Genomic DNA, 15,951 nt, shown 5'->3' on the forward strand with positions numbered 1-15,951 from the left:
TGGAGAGAAATGGAATGGGTCAGCAGTGCACACCTTATCTGGGAGGAAGTTCCATTTACTTCAAAGGAGCTTGCTTTGCTGCCCAGTAGACACGGGCAGATCTGCGGTCTTTGGTGATTCTAGCCTACAATTATGCCAAAACAGGCATTCAAAAGCAGTAAACTGACCTTTAAAGGAGCATAAAAGTGAAACTACCACACTGTATTAAAAATAAAAAGCATGTGGAATGCAAGTTTATTTCTACAAACGCATACCGTACATCCAAAATTAGCCAGACTTCATCAGAAAGTACTGAGCTTTCCTGGAGTCCGTGCTGACTCAGAACAAGTTCTTGGAAAGCTCTATTTTCAGAATCCCTGCAAGTGTTGCTACTACTATGGTACTTACAACTTCCCTTAAAGTTTTAGAATGTATAGCATATATAAACACAATAAACCTTTGGGAGCTGTTCAGCCCTTCAGAAATTACAGATTACACACAGACTAATTTTGAGTATCTTAACCAGGTAGTCAAGGTGTAGGGAATCTTTTGCCTTCCAGATGTGCTCTGATCATGCCTGGCCATTGGCCAAGCTAGGACTCATGGGAGTTGTAGTTCAATAACATCTGGAGGGCCAAAGATTCCCCACACCTGATCTAGTCCATATACTTATTAAGGTCAGTTGATGATTTCTAAGTCCAAAATAAGCCCCTCTGTAACAATGTAGTGGGAATCCTTGGAGGTAGAACCTCAGTTTGTGAATATGCAACTTAATCCCACCTGCAAAATACCAAGCCTGAAATAGTTTGTGGGGGGATGTAGGTGGCTACTAGAATGACGACTGTACTCAGTGAAATCTTCTGCCATTATGAATGTGTTAGTCTTTGCTGCAAGAGACTAGCATGTCTAGCCTCGAAAGAGTTATGATGCTAAGAGTGCTAATAATACCACCGACACAACACAACTGTTTATTTGCCACCAGTATTTGCAGTAATGTTAGCAACTAAACCATTTACATAAATAAATGAAGACAAGCTCTCACATACGTGCATATACAAAACCCAGAAGCAAGCTAAACCATATCAGCAGAGAAGATACATGCTCCGAGCGCACTTTTCAATGTTTTGTGTAGAGTCCAGAAGACCTTGTTTGAGAAGTAAATATTGTCACAATAAAAAGCAATAAATTTTACAGATTAAATGCAGAGTAAACAAAGGCATAAGACTGCAAGGCTTCAAATCTCTTGGTCACAAGCCTAATTCAGGAGCATGGGATCTGCAGGTCTCCAGATGTTACTGAGCTGCAACTCCCACCATTTCAAATTCACAGCTGGCGTCTTGCTGGTAAGACGAGTCCAGCAACAGACACCTGTGATTGCATAGTTTTAAACTGGTTTTATTTTTGTTGCAGAGCACCCGCCTAGGGTGCAGACCTCAGAGAGGTGCAGTACTGACATTTGAGAGCCAGCTTTATACAAATTAGTTTTTGTTACAACTTTCTGATAATATTTTCACTTCTCCTACAAGACATCTGTTTTTGAAAAGTGAGGTTACCAGTATGAGGGGGTGCGAGCAGTTAGCCTTGCCTTGGGCGCAAAACAGCCTGGCACCGGCTCTCTCTGTGTGTATTGTAAATACACCCGTGCTTGCTCCAAAGGAAGCCCCCGCTGGGTTAGGCTAGACCACGATGGGAGAACCGGCGACCCTCTCTCTCCGTATGTATGCGTGTGTGTCAGGGGAGGCTTCCTTCTGAGTAAGCCCGCATAGACTCGGGGCTGCCGCTTCGGGAGGAGCAACTAAGCCGTTGCAAGGGTTGCCAGCGCCCCGCTTCCTCTCCCCTCGGCTGCGTGCGCTTCCGCAGCTCCGACCGCGCTCCAGCGGGGCCTTACTTAAGCCTGGGCCCGGCCTCGGCCAAGCCTCTCCCGCCAGCATGCAGCCGCCCTCCGGCGAGAGCCGCCTCCTCCTCGTCTCTCCCCGCCCCGCCGGAGCAGGCGCTTCCGGCCCGGGCGGGGACAGGGCGCGGGGAGGTTCCGCTTCTCCCAAGGCAGATGCTGCGGGCGGCGGCGGAGCATCCGCGGCGTCTGCGGGGAAGATGAACTACATGCCGGGCACCGCCAGCCTCATCCAGGACATCGACAGTGAGTACCGCGCCGCGACGGAGGCGCCTGGGCGCCTTTCCGCCACCCGAGACCGGCGGCTCCTCCTCGGGAAGCCGTGCCAAGCGCCGCCCTTTCCTTCCCGCCTCCTCTTCCCTCCTGGCTCTCCGCTTTCGTTATGCCCCCTTTCCCCTTCACGACCCCTTTTTCCTTTCTCAAGCCCCCCCCCCCCACCCGCAGCTTGGAAATAACACAGAGGCTGCCTAATACATCTTTGCACGCACGCTGCACCTTCGGAGCACAGCTCCTGATGCCTCGAAGAATTCTGGGTACTGTAGTTCGCTAAGGGTCGCTGGGCGCTGTAATTAGGTGAGGGGGCAAACTACAGCGCCCAGGATTTTTTGAGGGAAAGAATGCGATTCAGAGGTATAAGGCAGTAGCCTTTTCAGACACTGTTTGTTTACAGTGGTACCTCGGGTTACAGACGCTTTAGGTTACAGACTCTGCTAACCCAGAAATAGTGCTTTAGGTTAAGAACTTTGCTTCAGGATAAGAACAGAAATCATGCTCTGGTAGCGCGGCGGCAGCAGGAGGCCCCATTAGCTAAAGTGGTGCTTCAGGTTAAGAACAGTTTCAGGTTAAGAATGGACCTCCAGAATGAATTAAGTACTTAACCCAAGGTACCACTGTAACTGCAAACGCGTGTTTGGGGTCCCGTTTCAAACCCCATGGGTGGTTGGCATCGGTCTGTCTCAGGAGACAATGGAGGAGTGTGCCTCTGGGGGTGAAGTCAAACCATTGGAGAGTTACAGCGCCTGCTGTGGCTGCAAAGACATTTTGTTGCATGTGGGGCAGATGAAGGCATCCCACTTTGCTGCTGCAAGGGGTACCAGGGCGCTTCTCTCTGCACTCCTCCCAGCAGTCATTCCTCCTCTGGTCAGGTGGTACCTCAGATCAGTCCGTGACTCACCAAGCCAAAGACCAGTGGTATAGTACGCACGCAGCCTCCCCAACCACGTTGGGTTAGTGTTGGCCACACTGGCTGGCAGCCGCTCTCAGGCTTCCAGGCTGGGAACATTCAAAGCCCTATGTAGAGATGCTGGGGGGATTCCTTTGGATCAGCCCATTCCCCCAAACATAGGAAGCTGCCTTATAGTCAAAGCAGCGTCAACTGATCCACAATTCTCCCCCTGCCCCATTATGCATCAGTTCTGCAAGGGTGGGGAGGCTGTGGCCCTCCAGAAGTTGCAAGACTCCCAATTCCTATCAGCTGTAGCCAGCATGGCCGATGGGAGCTGCGGTCCGGCCACATCTGGAGGGCCACAGCTTCCATAACCCTGCCCTATTGGATCACACTTCCAGCCCAACACCTGGTTTTCCCCATAGCCAACTAGAGATCTTTAGGAAGCCCAAAGCAGGGCATACGACTCTCCCACCTATGTTCCCCAACAACGGGCATTTCAGCATTTTCCGTGGGAAAAACTTCAGTGATCTAATAAGCAAACCTTTAGTTGGCAGAGTGGGTGACACTGGCCGCCACTAACTTGCTTCTACTGCAAAGCTGAACTTGTGGGTTCTTCATTTTCTCACAGTTTATAGTCAGACTATGGAACTTGCTCCCACTGGAGGCAGTGGTGTCCACCAAACAGGATGGCTTTAAAAGACGGTTAGACAGATTCTTGGAAGTGAGGGCTATCAGTGGCTACTGCCTCCACAGTTGGAGGCATTAATGCTTCCAATTACTAATTGCTGGAAACTATGGGAGGGTGGCGCTGTGGTCTAAACCACTGAGCCTCTAAGCTTGCCGATCAGAAGGTTGGCGGTTCGAATCCCCGTGACAGGGTGAGCTCCTGTTGCTCGGTCCCTATCCTGCCCACCTAGCAGTTCAAAAGCACATCAAAGTGCAAGTAGATAAACAGGTACCGCTCCGGCGGGAAGGTAAACAGCATTTCCATGCGCTGCTCTGGTTCGCCAGAAGCGGCTTAGTCATGCTGGCCACATGACCTGGAAGCTGCACGCCGGCTCCCTTGGCCAATAAAGCCAGATGATCGCAGCAACCCCAGGGTCGTCCATGACTGGACCTAACGATCAGGGGTCCCTTTACCTTTTATGGGGGGGAGAGTGCTTGTGTTCTGATTGCTGATTTCCCACAGGCATCTCACTGGCCACTGTAAGAACAAGACACTGGACTAGATGGGCCCTTGGCCTGATCCAGCAACCTCTTACATTCTTATGTTCACTAATGAAGCTTTCCCTTTTTATTTTCTCCCAGAGAAACACTTGGTCCTCCTCCGGGACGGTCGGACGCTGATTGGATATTTACGCAGCATCGATCAGTTTGGTATGCCAACGTAAACTTACCATTTTGGGTGCTAGCCTGTTTCATTCCCCATTGTGTGGGCTGTATTTGACCATGACCAGGAATCCAGCAACGGAATATGCATGTGTTTGGAGGGAGAACTTTGCATTCTGATTTACTTGACTGTATTGATTTATTTATTGCATGTACAGTGGTGCCTCGCAAGATGAAAAGAATCTGTTCTGTGATTCTCTTCGTCTAGCGGTTTTTTGGTCTTGCGAAGCAAGCCCATTGGCAGATTAGCACTATTAGCGGCTTTTAGCGGCTTATCTGCTGATCGGATCAGCTGATAAGCGGCTTAGCGGCTTAGAAAAAGGGGGGGGAACCAGCAGGAACTCGCAAGGCATTGTCGTCTTGCGAAGCAAGCCCATAGGAAATTCATTTTGCGAAGCACCTCCAAAACGGAAAACTCTTTCGTCTAGCGAGTTTTCCGTCTTGCGGGGCACCACTGTATATGCCACCTTTTGCTTCCAAGGAACTCAGGGTGCCGTCCATTGATCTCCCCCTCCCCATTTCACCCTCACGGCAACCCTGTGAGGTAAGTTAGGATAAGAGATGGCGAGGGGCCCAAGGTCACCCAGTGAACTTCATGGCTGAGTGGGGACTGCAGCAGTTGCTGTCCCCAAAGGGAGTGGCTATGGAATAGATGTGAAGACTTGAGATACAAATCAAGAGGTCCCTGATTAGACTCTCATCCTTTCCATGAACGCATCAGGTTTGACTTAGTAAAACTCCATTCTTTCCTTAGCCCCATTTCCCATTGTCACATAAAGTCAAAGTAATCTCTTATCTTAGTTGTTATCATTAAGCATAATAAAATGATGGTGATGATTATTTATACCCCACCCATCTGGCTGGGTTTCCTCAGCCACTCTGGACAGCTTACAGCACATTAAAAATTGTAAAACATTAGACATTAAATTTTTTCCTAAACATGGTTGCCTTCAGATGTCTTCTAAAAGTCAGATAGTTGTTTATTTCCTTGACATCTAATGGGAGGGTGTTCCACAGGGAGGGCGCCACTACCGAGAAGGTCCCCTGCCTAGTCTAGTTCACAAATAGCAGTAAATTTCTGCTTATTAAACTACAGTTTCTTAAATCACAGCTTTGCATTCTAGACGTGAACCTAGCTTAATTGGGATTTGTTTACTGCCAACAATCTGAATCTGTGGTTTTCTTGACTATTGCACCCCAAACACTCACCAAACTACCAAGGCATGAGATGAGAGCAGCTGGAAAACAAACTAAACTTTAGCAAAATGGAATGTGGTTTGTTTGATCTTTTGTAGGGCAGCTCATGGAATGTTAGAAAGTATTGGAGGGTTTTGACCAGGTGGCAGGTGTGATGATGACTCTGCTTAGGAAGCCGTTGCTTTTTCACTCTCTTCTCATGACACATTACTTTCATCATTTGTGTAAGAAGTTTTGCGGAGTCTCCAGGAAGTGCTAAATAAAGATGGCAGATCGGACTCTGATCTAGGAGCAGGGCGCTGGGGAACCTTCCAGGGGCCACCTGCTGGTGTGGCCAGAGGGAGAAGTGGTCATAATAGTGGATATGGCTTTGAGCAATAGGCTGAATTTTAGCCCCACAAAAGTCAGGTTTCTGCACACTTCTTCCCTCCAGGCTCCCACATCTCTCCTTTTGCCATCCAGGCAAAGAGGCATTCTCATGGTTTGAGGACATATTCCAATCATTAAAAGCATTCAGGGAAGGTGTAGGGTAAGACTGGGGAGGTGTGTGGCCTGGGGAAAATCCCAAGGGCCAAGTATAAACGTCTGGAGGGCCACCTTTGGCCCCTGGACCTGAGGTTCCCCACCCCTGTCTTAAAAGCATGCCCACACACTCAGATCTGCACTTGCACAGTTGTGATGGAGTTGGAGGTCAGACTGAGCAGCTGCTGTTTTGCCTGAGCACTCTGTGTGTTTGTCCTCCCTCAATTAATTATGATCAGTATGAAGCCTGGTGCTGCTTGTATGTGTATGCATTCTTTAGGGAAAGAAAAAGCCAGCTTTCTGCTTTCTAAACGCTGCATGAGGCCTGGGAGAGTGTCTCTCCACCCCCACCCCCCGATCAGATTAGGGTCAGAGAATCCTTGAACCTCACGTGGCGCCTTCAGCAGAAATCAGATCTTCCCAAGGCTGGCTACAAGGTTAAACAGGATTTTTTATGCAAGGTTAAGCAGGGTTTCAGTGGAAGACAGGAGGGCCTGGCGTGCTCTGGTCCATGGGGTCACGAAGAGCCGGACACGACTAAACAACAACAAAAACACAAGGTTTTGTTTTCCAATAGCCTGCCCCCCTTCCCAGGAAGTGAGCTTATGTGGTGCCAGTGGCAGGGATGCATGAAGCTGCCATCTTAAATTTCCTACAGTGCCAAATTAAGTGCCCTGGGGCATTATGGGGGATTTAAAATGACAGTGGCTTGCTGCTGCTGCCAGGAAAGCCTGAAGCCAAGAAAAGCCCACAACAGACATTGGTGCTGGTGGGTCCAGCTGAGGGGTTGAGGCCCTGACAGCTACTCAGAACAAGGGCTGTGCAAGGACCTGGAGGTGCCTAAACTGCCTCTGAAGCTTAGCAAGATGTGTAGGGATCAGCTAGAATTCCGTGGTGGGGATTCTGCTTGCATGAAGAATGTCCCAGGTTGAACCTCTGCTAGTTAGAGGGGTCAAGCGTTATGGAAGATGGCTGTATGAAATCCTGGAGCGCTGGTTCCAGTCAGAAATGAGGCGGACCTGTAGTCTGACTTGTTGCAAGGCAGCTCCCACCTTGTGTTTATTTTACAGCCATACCTCATGTTACGTTTGCTTCAGGTTGCGTGTTTTCAGGTTGCATCCCGCGGCGACCCAGAAGTAACGGAATGGGTTACTTCCGGGTTTCGCCGCATGCGCAGACATACAAAATGATATCACGCACATGTGCAGAAGTGGCAAATCACAACCTGCGCGTGTGGAGACGTGGGTTGCGTTCTTTTCAGGTTGCGAACGGGCCTCTGGAACGGATCCCGTTCGCAACCAGAGGTACCACTGTATTAGATTTTCATTGCACTTACTGATTTATCCCAACTTTTTCCGCAAGACATATGCGGTTAACCCCTCATTTAATCCCTGCAACAACCCTGTGAGGTCGGTCAGGCTGAGAGGCTCTGGCTGGCCGCAGGTGACCTGGCTGAGGGGGGAATTTGAACCTTGGTCTCCCAGCTCCTAGTCTGAAACTTGAGCCACTATGCCACACTGGAACCCGGGGACAAAAGTGCCACAGCCATGGAGATCTCTGTCAGCCTGTACCACTAGAGGGAGCCTTATGCTTAAAAAGGAGCTTTTGACTCAAGAAAAAAACAGGGAAAAACAGGAGTCTCTTTTTTAGATGAAATCCTTGTACGTACAGTGGTACCTCTGGCTGCGAACGGGATCGCAACCTGAACAGAACGCAACCTGTGTCTGCGTGTGTGTGGGTCGTGATTCGCCGCTTCTGCGCATGCGTGTGACGTCATTTTGCGTGTCTGTGCATGCGCGAGCAGCGAAACCCGGAAGTAACCCATTCTGTTACTTCCAGGTCACCGCGGGACTCATCCTGAAAATGCTCAACCTGAAGCAAACGTAACATGAGGTATGACTGTACTAGGCAGCCCTAGGATATCTGGGTAGGCCTTTTAAGAAGTGGAACCATGAAGCTCCATCCAACTGAGTTTTTCTCAGAGTCGCTCCATTTAAGCTAACAGATCAAATCATTGGGTCTGCTCTGAGCAGGACTAGCCTTGTGCCCTTCTAAAAGCTTGACACAATGCAGTTAAGATGCAATCCTCCTCTAGCTCTCTTCAAAACTCGGCTGCAGGCCTTCCTTCCCTGTAAGGGTGAAAGTTGCATCTTGAGAGCCAGCACAATGGATGTTGGGTTCGGGCTGAGGGGACTTGACTTTGAATCCCTGCTCTGCCACAAAGGCGGCTGGTTGTCCTTGAGCAAGTCCGGCTCCGTCTTCCTAACCTAGCCCAGCCCTCATGGCGGTAAAATAATATTATGCCCGCTTCCTTTCTCCGAAGGAAAGGTGAGGTAAGAAGAGTCTTGCTGGATCAGCCATATGAGAACCTCATCCATCGTCCTGTTCCTATGATGGCCAGTCTGATGCTTCCACAAAGCCCAGAAGCTCTGCTTGAAGGCAATAGCTCTTTCTCACGGAGTGCCTCCAGTTATTGGTGTTTAGAGGCATATTACGGCCACATTCACAGCATACATTTATAAAGCCCTATGATACGGCTTTAAAGTCATAGCTTCCCCCAAAGAATTCTGGGAACTGTAGTTTGCTAACAGTGCATAGAGCTGTTCCCATCACTTGGCAACGATTCTCAGAGTGGTTTAGTAGTCAATCCCTCTTCCCAAGGAACTGGTTATTGTAGTTCTGTGAGGGGTGAATAGGGGTCTCCTTAACAACTCGCAGGACCCTTTCTGTACCCTGTTGTGTCCCCATCTTCTTTCCTCTGGGCCAGAAAATTAGATTTCTCGCTAAGAACACATTGAATTCCTGCTGAACAAGAGCCATTAGGTTGATGAAGAAATCCTTATTATTACTCATTCTTGTTGGTTTTTTAGAACCTCTCTTCCACCATTGTACTGCTCAGTTCAAAATACAAACTTTAGACCAGCACTGCAATTTAGAAATTGGGTTTTTTGAATGAACAAAGTTTGAACAGAATGTGCCTAGCGGAAACTAATTTACAGGGAAATTCCTATTAGGATGGATCCTCCACAATCTTCTCAGTTACTTATAAACTAGGAACTACTTAGATCAGCTACAGGAAGGGTGGGATACAAATTGAATAAATTGAATAAATATATAAAAATAGACTTGCAATACATCCATGATTTTTGAATTATTGTATGACGTTAAAACAATTACACTAAGGCGTTTCTAAGGACAATTTATTATATGCCTTAGCAACTAGCTTTCTTGAATTGCCTCTGTTGATGTTTAATAGGAGATGAAATGAGAGCAGGGCCTTGGCAGCACTGGTGTAAAAAGTAAGGAGCAATACATCACAGAATGTTGAATAACTCCTTTTTATAGTTTCAAATGTGAAATGCCCCTTTTTGATTGCATTTGACTGATGATATTAACAGTGAAGATAATAGAATAGAATCCCTCAGTACTAAACTGGAAGGGTTTAGTCTTAATGTGTTGTCTTAATGCTGGCTTCATGCAGCCTTGCTTGTCATGCTATAAAATCAGATTACCATGTGCAAATGTAATAGAACTAATAAGAGACATCATGTGTCATATTGTGCCAGGTAATCATTTGGTTGTCTTGTTGGGTTATGTGAAACAACACTTAGCTAAGGAATTCGAAGAACAGTTTTTGCGTATAAGAAAGCCATTGGATGTCCCTGCAAAAATAGAAATCAAAGTCATGGACTATGGTGGACTTCACAAAACCAGCCAACTTGATTTTGATCAGAAATTGAAGGCAAATGAGTGGTGTTGTGGTGATTAATAGAGTTTTGGCAGGAAAAATCTCAAGGTTTGTGCCATCTTTATATTTATCATTTCACAATACAGGTTCTCTTTCTTTGTTAAAGAAGCTTGTATCATTGAACTAATGCAAAGCCATAATAGATGCCAGCTTTGGTAAGGTCTCTGCTGCATCTTGGTCATTGAATTTGCTCCTTTAAGGGTACAGTGGTACTTCGGGTTAGGTACTTAATTCATTCCGGAGGTCCGTTCTTAACCTGAAACTGTTCTTAACCTGAAGCACCACTTTAGCTAATGGAGCCTCCCGCTGCCGTCGCACCGCCAGAGCATGATTTCTGTTCTCATCCTGAAGCAAAGTTCTTAACCCAAGGTAATATTTCTGGGTTAGCGGAGTCTGTAACCTGAAGCGTATGTAACCTGAAGCGTATGTAACCCGAAGTACCACTGTATTAGAATTTGCATACGGCTGTTTTCTGTCTACACTATGAAGAGCAAAACTGGGATTATGATATCTGGCTTTAAAACTGCCAAGTCCAAAGATTTGGTCCATTTTGCTTAATATTGACACCATTGTAAATACGGTGTTCATGTTTCAACTAGTGGGTCCAAGGAACTCAGTATTGTGTCTCAGATTGACCTAAGGTGGGTCATAAGAGCAGCAATATCACAACATAAATATATGGCAAAAGAAGTGGGAAATGACACTCCTATGTCCATGTTGGGCTATAGATAGGTCCTGGGAAAGGCTGAAGATTTACTCACTGTCTGACTGTCAGCAACTCTCCATAATTTTTTCAGCAAGTCTTTCCCAGCTCTGCCTGGGACTTATACCAGGAATATTGCACCTGGGACCTCTGCAGGTATCCATGTATTTGGCCACTGAGCTACGGACCTTCCATATGAAGGAGCTCCACCTCACGATGGACCACCTCACGATGTCCAGTCTTCCTCCTCCTTAGAGAACTAGGGTTTAATGCTTTCCCATTCTGTCCTGACATGAATAACATCCTGAAACTTTTTAGTTGTGAAGAAGGGCTGTAGCTCAGTGGCTGAGTGCATACTTTGAACATAAAAGCTTCCAGATTCAATAATTTCCAGGAAGAGCTGGGAAGTAATCCTTAGACCCTGGAGAGCTATGGCTTTCTGAAGATCAGCTGTCAGTTCCAATGCAGCATCTAGTTTTTCAGAAAGGTTTTGAAATCTGTGGGCAACTGTGTGCCAGATGAAGCTTTGTCCAAGGCACAGACATGAGCACAAGCGTCTTCTGTCCTTGCCTTACCTAATTTCTCTGCTGCCGGCTATTGCTCCGTGCCCCTTCATTACTTGAAGACCTGCCACATTGCCAGAAAATCCTAATATGCAAAAATCCAAATATTACAATACAGATGTATGATAATTTCCCGAGGAAATTCTGTATAAAACCTTGCCTTTTCTAAGGGGAGCATGCGGGGTTTGTTTTGCATTGTTCCTGGGACAAAATATATGCCAAAATGTTTTAACTGTTAAAACCAAAGGTTGCATTCAGCTAAGGCCTACTCTAGAGTACACCAATTAATGAACTTAATGAACTTCAGTTAGTCATATCCATTAACTCCACTGGGTCTCCTCTGAGTAGGACTAGCATTAAATAGTGCACAAAAACATTCAGCAGGCTCCTCTTTTATTCCTATGAAAAGAAATAAATTCAGGAGCTGGACTACTGATTTCTGCCCACAGCAGCAGGGCTGTGACATAGTCCTCGAAATAATCTCAGGCCCAGAACATCTTGAAATCTGAGTATCTACACACAGATGAGGGACCTGTGGTGCTCTAGAATACAACTCCCATCATCCCTGAGCACTGTCGTCTTGCTGGTTGTGGCTGATGGGAGTTGTAGTCCAACATCATCCGCAGGACCACAGGTCCTCTGTCCCTGATCTAGAGGGTGCCCTACGTCTTCAGAATGAGTGCCTGCGTGCCTGTAGCCAGGAACCAGCAGTCAACGTTCTTATCTGAATAATCTTCCACTTCACTTTACACGCTGGGAGCTCCTGGCTTTCTTCAAGATAAACTAGTTTATAATTAAGGCCTTGCTTGGCAAATAGTTGGGTTTTTAGTCATATGCAGCGCATAAGAACATTGCTCAGTAATTTTTAAAAGCCCTTGTAAACACTGGAGATAGTGTCAGGATGTACTCTCTGGCTGGCTAAAACCTCTTGAAAGCTGCCTAATAGGTCCTCGTGATTTCTTGGTTCTTTAAAAAAAAATACTGTTGCCAGTTGTGACATTAGAGCTACAGGACTGAAATAGTTCTCTTCTCTACACACTTCCCCCCTCCCATCCCCGATCATTAAAAAAAACCACCATCTAGGCCATTGCTCTAGAATAAGCAGTGTTGTTCATGACTATGGAATAAAATGTTTGATAAGACGCACTTCGCTTCTCTGGGAAAGGGCCTTCCCAAGAAGATTGTGGCTGCCTGGCTTACTTGCATTTTTCCCTTGAAGAGCTGGACATTGTTATTCTGTCTGTGCATTTTTATTCATCTTGCTCTTACGACTGTTTTTAAATTTTAATTATTATCTATCTATCTTATCTATCTATCCATATATATATATATATATATATATATATATATATATATATTTGTATTTGCAAGTCTCATTAAAGAATGAAGAAGCCAAAAAGAAAGAAAAAAATGGAATTGGACAAGGCTGTAGAATGGTAAAGGTAAAGGGACCCCTAACCATTAGGGGTTCCTAATGGAACCCCTAATGTTCTTGGTAGTTCTTGAAGCTACCAGCATGAGTTTGACCAAACTGCGGGAGGCAGTGGAAGACAGGAGTGCCTGGCGTGCTCTGGTCCATGGGGTCACGAAGAGTCGGACAAGACTAAACGACTAAACAACAACAACCATTAGGTCCAGTCGTTACCAACTCTGGGGTTGCGGCGCTCATCTCGCTTTATTGACTGAGGGAGCCGGCGTACAGCTTCCAGGTCATGTGGCCAGCATGACTAAGCCGCTTCTGGAGAACCAGAGCAGTGCAGGGAAACACCGTTTAACTTCCCACCGGAGCGGTACCTATTTATCTACTTGCACTTTGAGGTGCTTTCGAACTGCTAGGTTGGCAGGAGCAGGGACTGAGCAACGGGCGCTCACCCCATCTCGGGGATTCAAACCGCTGACCTTCTGATCGGCAAGTCCTAGGTTCTGGTTTAACCCACAGCGCCACCTGCATCCCTTTGTAGTGTTACCCCTCGCTTAATTTCCTTCCCCTTCTGCAGCTGATCTGCATCTGCTTTGATTGGGGCAAGGACCTGCCGTACCTGTTCTTCGCAAAGTGCCACATACATAGGTGAAGCCAACAGCACTTCAGTATGTTCACTCCCCAACACACACGTAGTGACAGTAAAATTCAAACCCCATATAGCTTCCACCCCAGTTTTGAAGCTGTCCAAAACAAGATGGCCTTTACTTATGGTTGTCCTGTAAGTTGTCAAGTAACCTCGGAAGGCAAACAGCCATCTCCTTCAGGTCACCAGGCCTGAGAGCTTTTGGGGAACCATATGGGGGTTCCTTCATGGGGTTGATGTTAACTTCACAAATGACTGAGATTGATGGGTCTTGGCACATACTGATTAAGAACAGAGAGTGCCGTTGCTCATACGCTTCCCATAGGCATCTGTTGGTCAACATGATCCTGGATGAGATAGGCCTTTGGTGTGATCTAGAAGGGCTCTATATATTTTATTTGGCTTCCGACTTGCATGGACCCCCACTCAGCTCTCTTAGTCTTAATTCCCCTCGTTTACTGACGCACACCCACCAAACCCAAAAGTCAGTTGCCCTGTTGTTATCTTTTCATTCAGCAGCCTAACAGCCCATGGATAGAAGCTGTTCTTTACCCTGTTGGTGCGACTAATCGTGCTTCTATATCTTCTGCCTGAGGGCAGGAGATCAAGAAAGTGCCGGCCAGGGTGTGAATCATCCCTGAGAATTTTCCTCTCTCCTGAGGCAACGTTCTTCCGCTATTTCATCCAGCGGATTCACGGGACAGCCCATAATATCTTGTGCTGTATTCACCACCCTCAGTAGGCACTTCCTATCAGTTGATGTCAAACCAGCGTACCACACCATGATGCAGTATGAAAGGACACTTTCTATTGTTGACCAGTAGAAGATCATCAGATGTTGATTGACATCATTCTTCCGCAATACTCTGAGGAGATGAGTGCTTGGGATATCAACATGGCATTACTCCTTGATTGTCTGGCCTTTGGCTCAACTTGCCTAGTACTCTATCCTGTGGTCCCTTGCAGGAGCCTTTCCAGTTAGAGGATGTCTGAGGGAGGACAGGGGTGGAACCTGGAACCTTCTGCATGCAAACTACGGCCCTCTCAGAGCACTCACAAGACTGCTGACAAATTGCTGTCAGAAAATGAGGGGGTTATGTCTTTTGGTTCTAGTGCCATTCCACACCGGGGGCAGGGGCGTTTTGAGAGAAGATGGTTCTTAGAAGCTTGAATCATATTGAAGGCTGGTAGCTGCACATTCAGTTTTCAATGCCTGTATTGCCACACATTTCTGTCTGATTTTCCATCTCCATTCCTCTGTGTCTCTCCCTGAACCTTGTAGCAAACCTGGTGTTGCACCAGACGGTGGAGCGCATTCATGTGGGCAAAAAGTACGGTGACATCCCTCGGGGCATCTTTGTGGTGAGAGGCGAGAACGTCGTACTTCTGGGAGAAATTGTAAGTAAACCCTGTCGCATAGACTTTATTTGGGGCTTATTGGGCAGTGGTATCTCCTGCCGTGCTCAGTTTTGTCGGTGGAGAAAGGCTTGTCCTAAATGCCATTTTTCCTTCTCTTGCAGCCCTGCAGTTAAACACTAGCCTAGCAAGTGATTAAGAATAAATTGCGATCCGAACTTGAAAATGATGCTAACCAAATTAATAGAGAACTGGTAATTATAAAATTGCTTATACTGGTTATGTTAAGTGCTTTATTAATGTCAGTCCTATGTTAGTTTGCATCATTTGGAAGTTCAGGTTCCAGTTTGTTCTTAATTCCTTCTCTTGGTTTGTTAGAGGTTCCTCCTTTCGCGATAAGCACCAGCCTGGTAGCCACAAGGCATTGCGTGCAGGCGAGTGAGTAGGCTTGTAGAGGAAGGAGAGAGTCCTCTGTTCCCTGCACAGAAACCAAGCAGGCTGGTGGAGCCCCCTTTCCCACACCAAAACAGAAATTCAGTTCTCAATCCCTCCTCTGCCATTCACCAGAAGATGTGTGTGTGTTGGCAGGTTAGTAACTCTAGTAGGCTTACTTGTAAGGCTGTTCTAACACTGAGACCAGGTGATCCCATGCAAGCAAAAGAGGGCCACTTAAAATGATGGCTGTTTATGAATGCCTGTGAAATATGGGCTTCCAGGACCTTCCGAATGCTGGAGGCGAGCATAGGTCACACCTACACAATACTTTCAGAGTGTTTTGATGTCATTTTGACAGCTATGGTTTCCCCCAAAAGGGAACAGCAGTCTTTTAAGGGTCCTGAGGATTGTTAGGAGACCCCTATTCCCCTCGCAAAGCTACAATTCCCAGAGTTCCCTGATTGATTGTTAAACCATTCTGGAAATGGTAGCTCTGTGAGGGAAATAGGATTTTCCTAGCAACACTCTCCTCTCCTCTCAGCACTCTTAACAAGCTACAATTCCCTGGCTTCTGTGGGGGAAGCTATGGCTGTTAAAGTGGTATCATAGTGATTTAAATGTATGGTGCAGATATGGCCAGAATAGGGGGAAATAGTTCTAGGCTAGCCATCTCTCTAAAAGGGACGCAGGTGGCGCTGTGGGTTAAACCACAGAGCCTAGGACTTGCCAATCAGAAGGTTGGCGGTTCGAATCCCCACGACGGGGTGAGCTCCCGTTGCTCGGTCCCTGCTCCTGCCCATCTAGCAGTTCGAAAGCACGTCAAAGTGCAAATAGATAAATAGGTACTGCTCCGGTGGGAAGGTGAAAGGCGTTTCCGTGCGCTGCTCTGGTTCTCCAGAAGTGGCTTAGTCATGCTGGCCACATGACCCGGAAG

At 47.0% G+C, this 15,951-nt stretch overlaps 1 protein-coding gene and 1 long non-coding RNA gene across 2 annotated transcripts in view; one reads left to right on the forward strand and one right to left on the reverse strand.

The window, feature by feature from the left end:
• The window catches only part of LSM1 (LSM1 homolog, mRNA degradation associated), an 18,349-nt gene continuing 2,398 nt past the window's right edge, over nt 1–15,951 (forward strand). Inside the window, exons 1-3 of the mRNA XM_083480793.1 lie at nt 1–2,116; nt 4,347–4,415; nt 14,509–14,624. Of these exons, the coding sequence (XP_083336919.1) occupies nt 1,909–2,116; nt 4,347–4,415; nt 14,509–14,624 (393 nt within the window). The 5' untranslated portion in view covers nt 1–1,908. The remainder of the gene's footprint in view (nt 2,117–4,346; nt 4,416–14,508; nt 14,625–15,951) is intronic.
• Nucleotides 9,795–15,951, reverse strand: part of LOC310695879 — a 19,696-nt gene continuing 13,539 nt past the window's right edge. The window contains exon 3 of the long non-coding RNA XR_014520328.1: nt 9,795–11,245. This is a non-coding gene — a long non-coding RNA (uncharacterized lncRNA). The remainder of the gene's footprint in view (nt 11,246–15,951) is intronic.

The sequence above is a fragment of the Podarcis liolepis genome (assembly GCF_965112155.1).
Source record: "Podarcis liolepis genome assembly, chromosome: 16".
NCBI classification, from domain to species: Eukaryota; Metazoa; Chordata; class Lepidosauria; order Squamata; family Lacertidae; genus Podarcis; species Podarcis liolepis.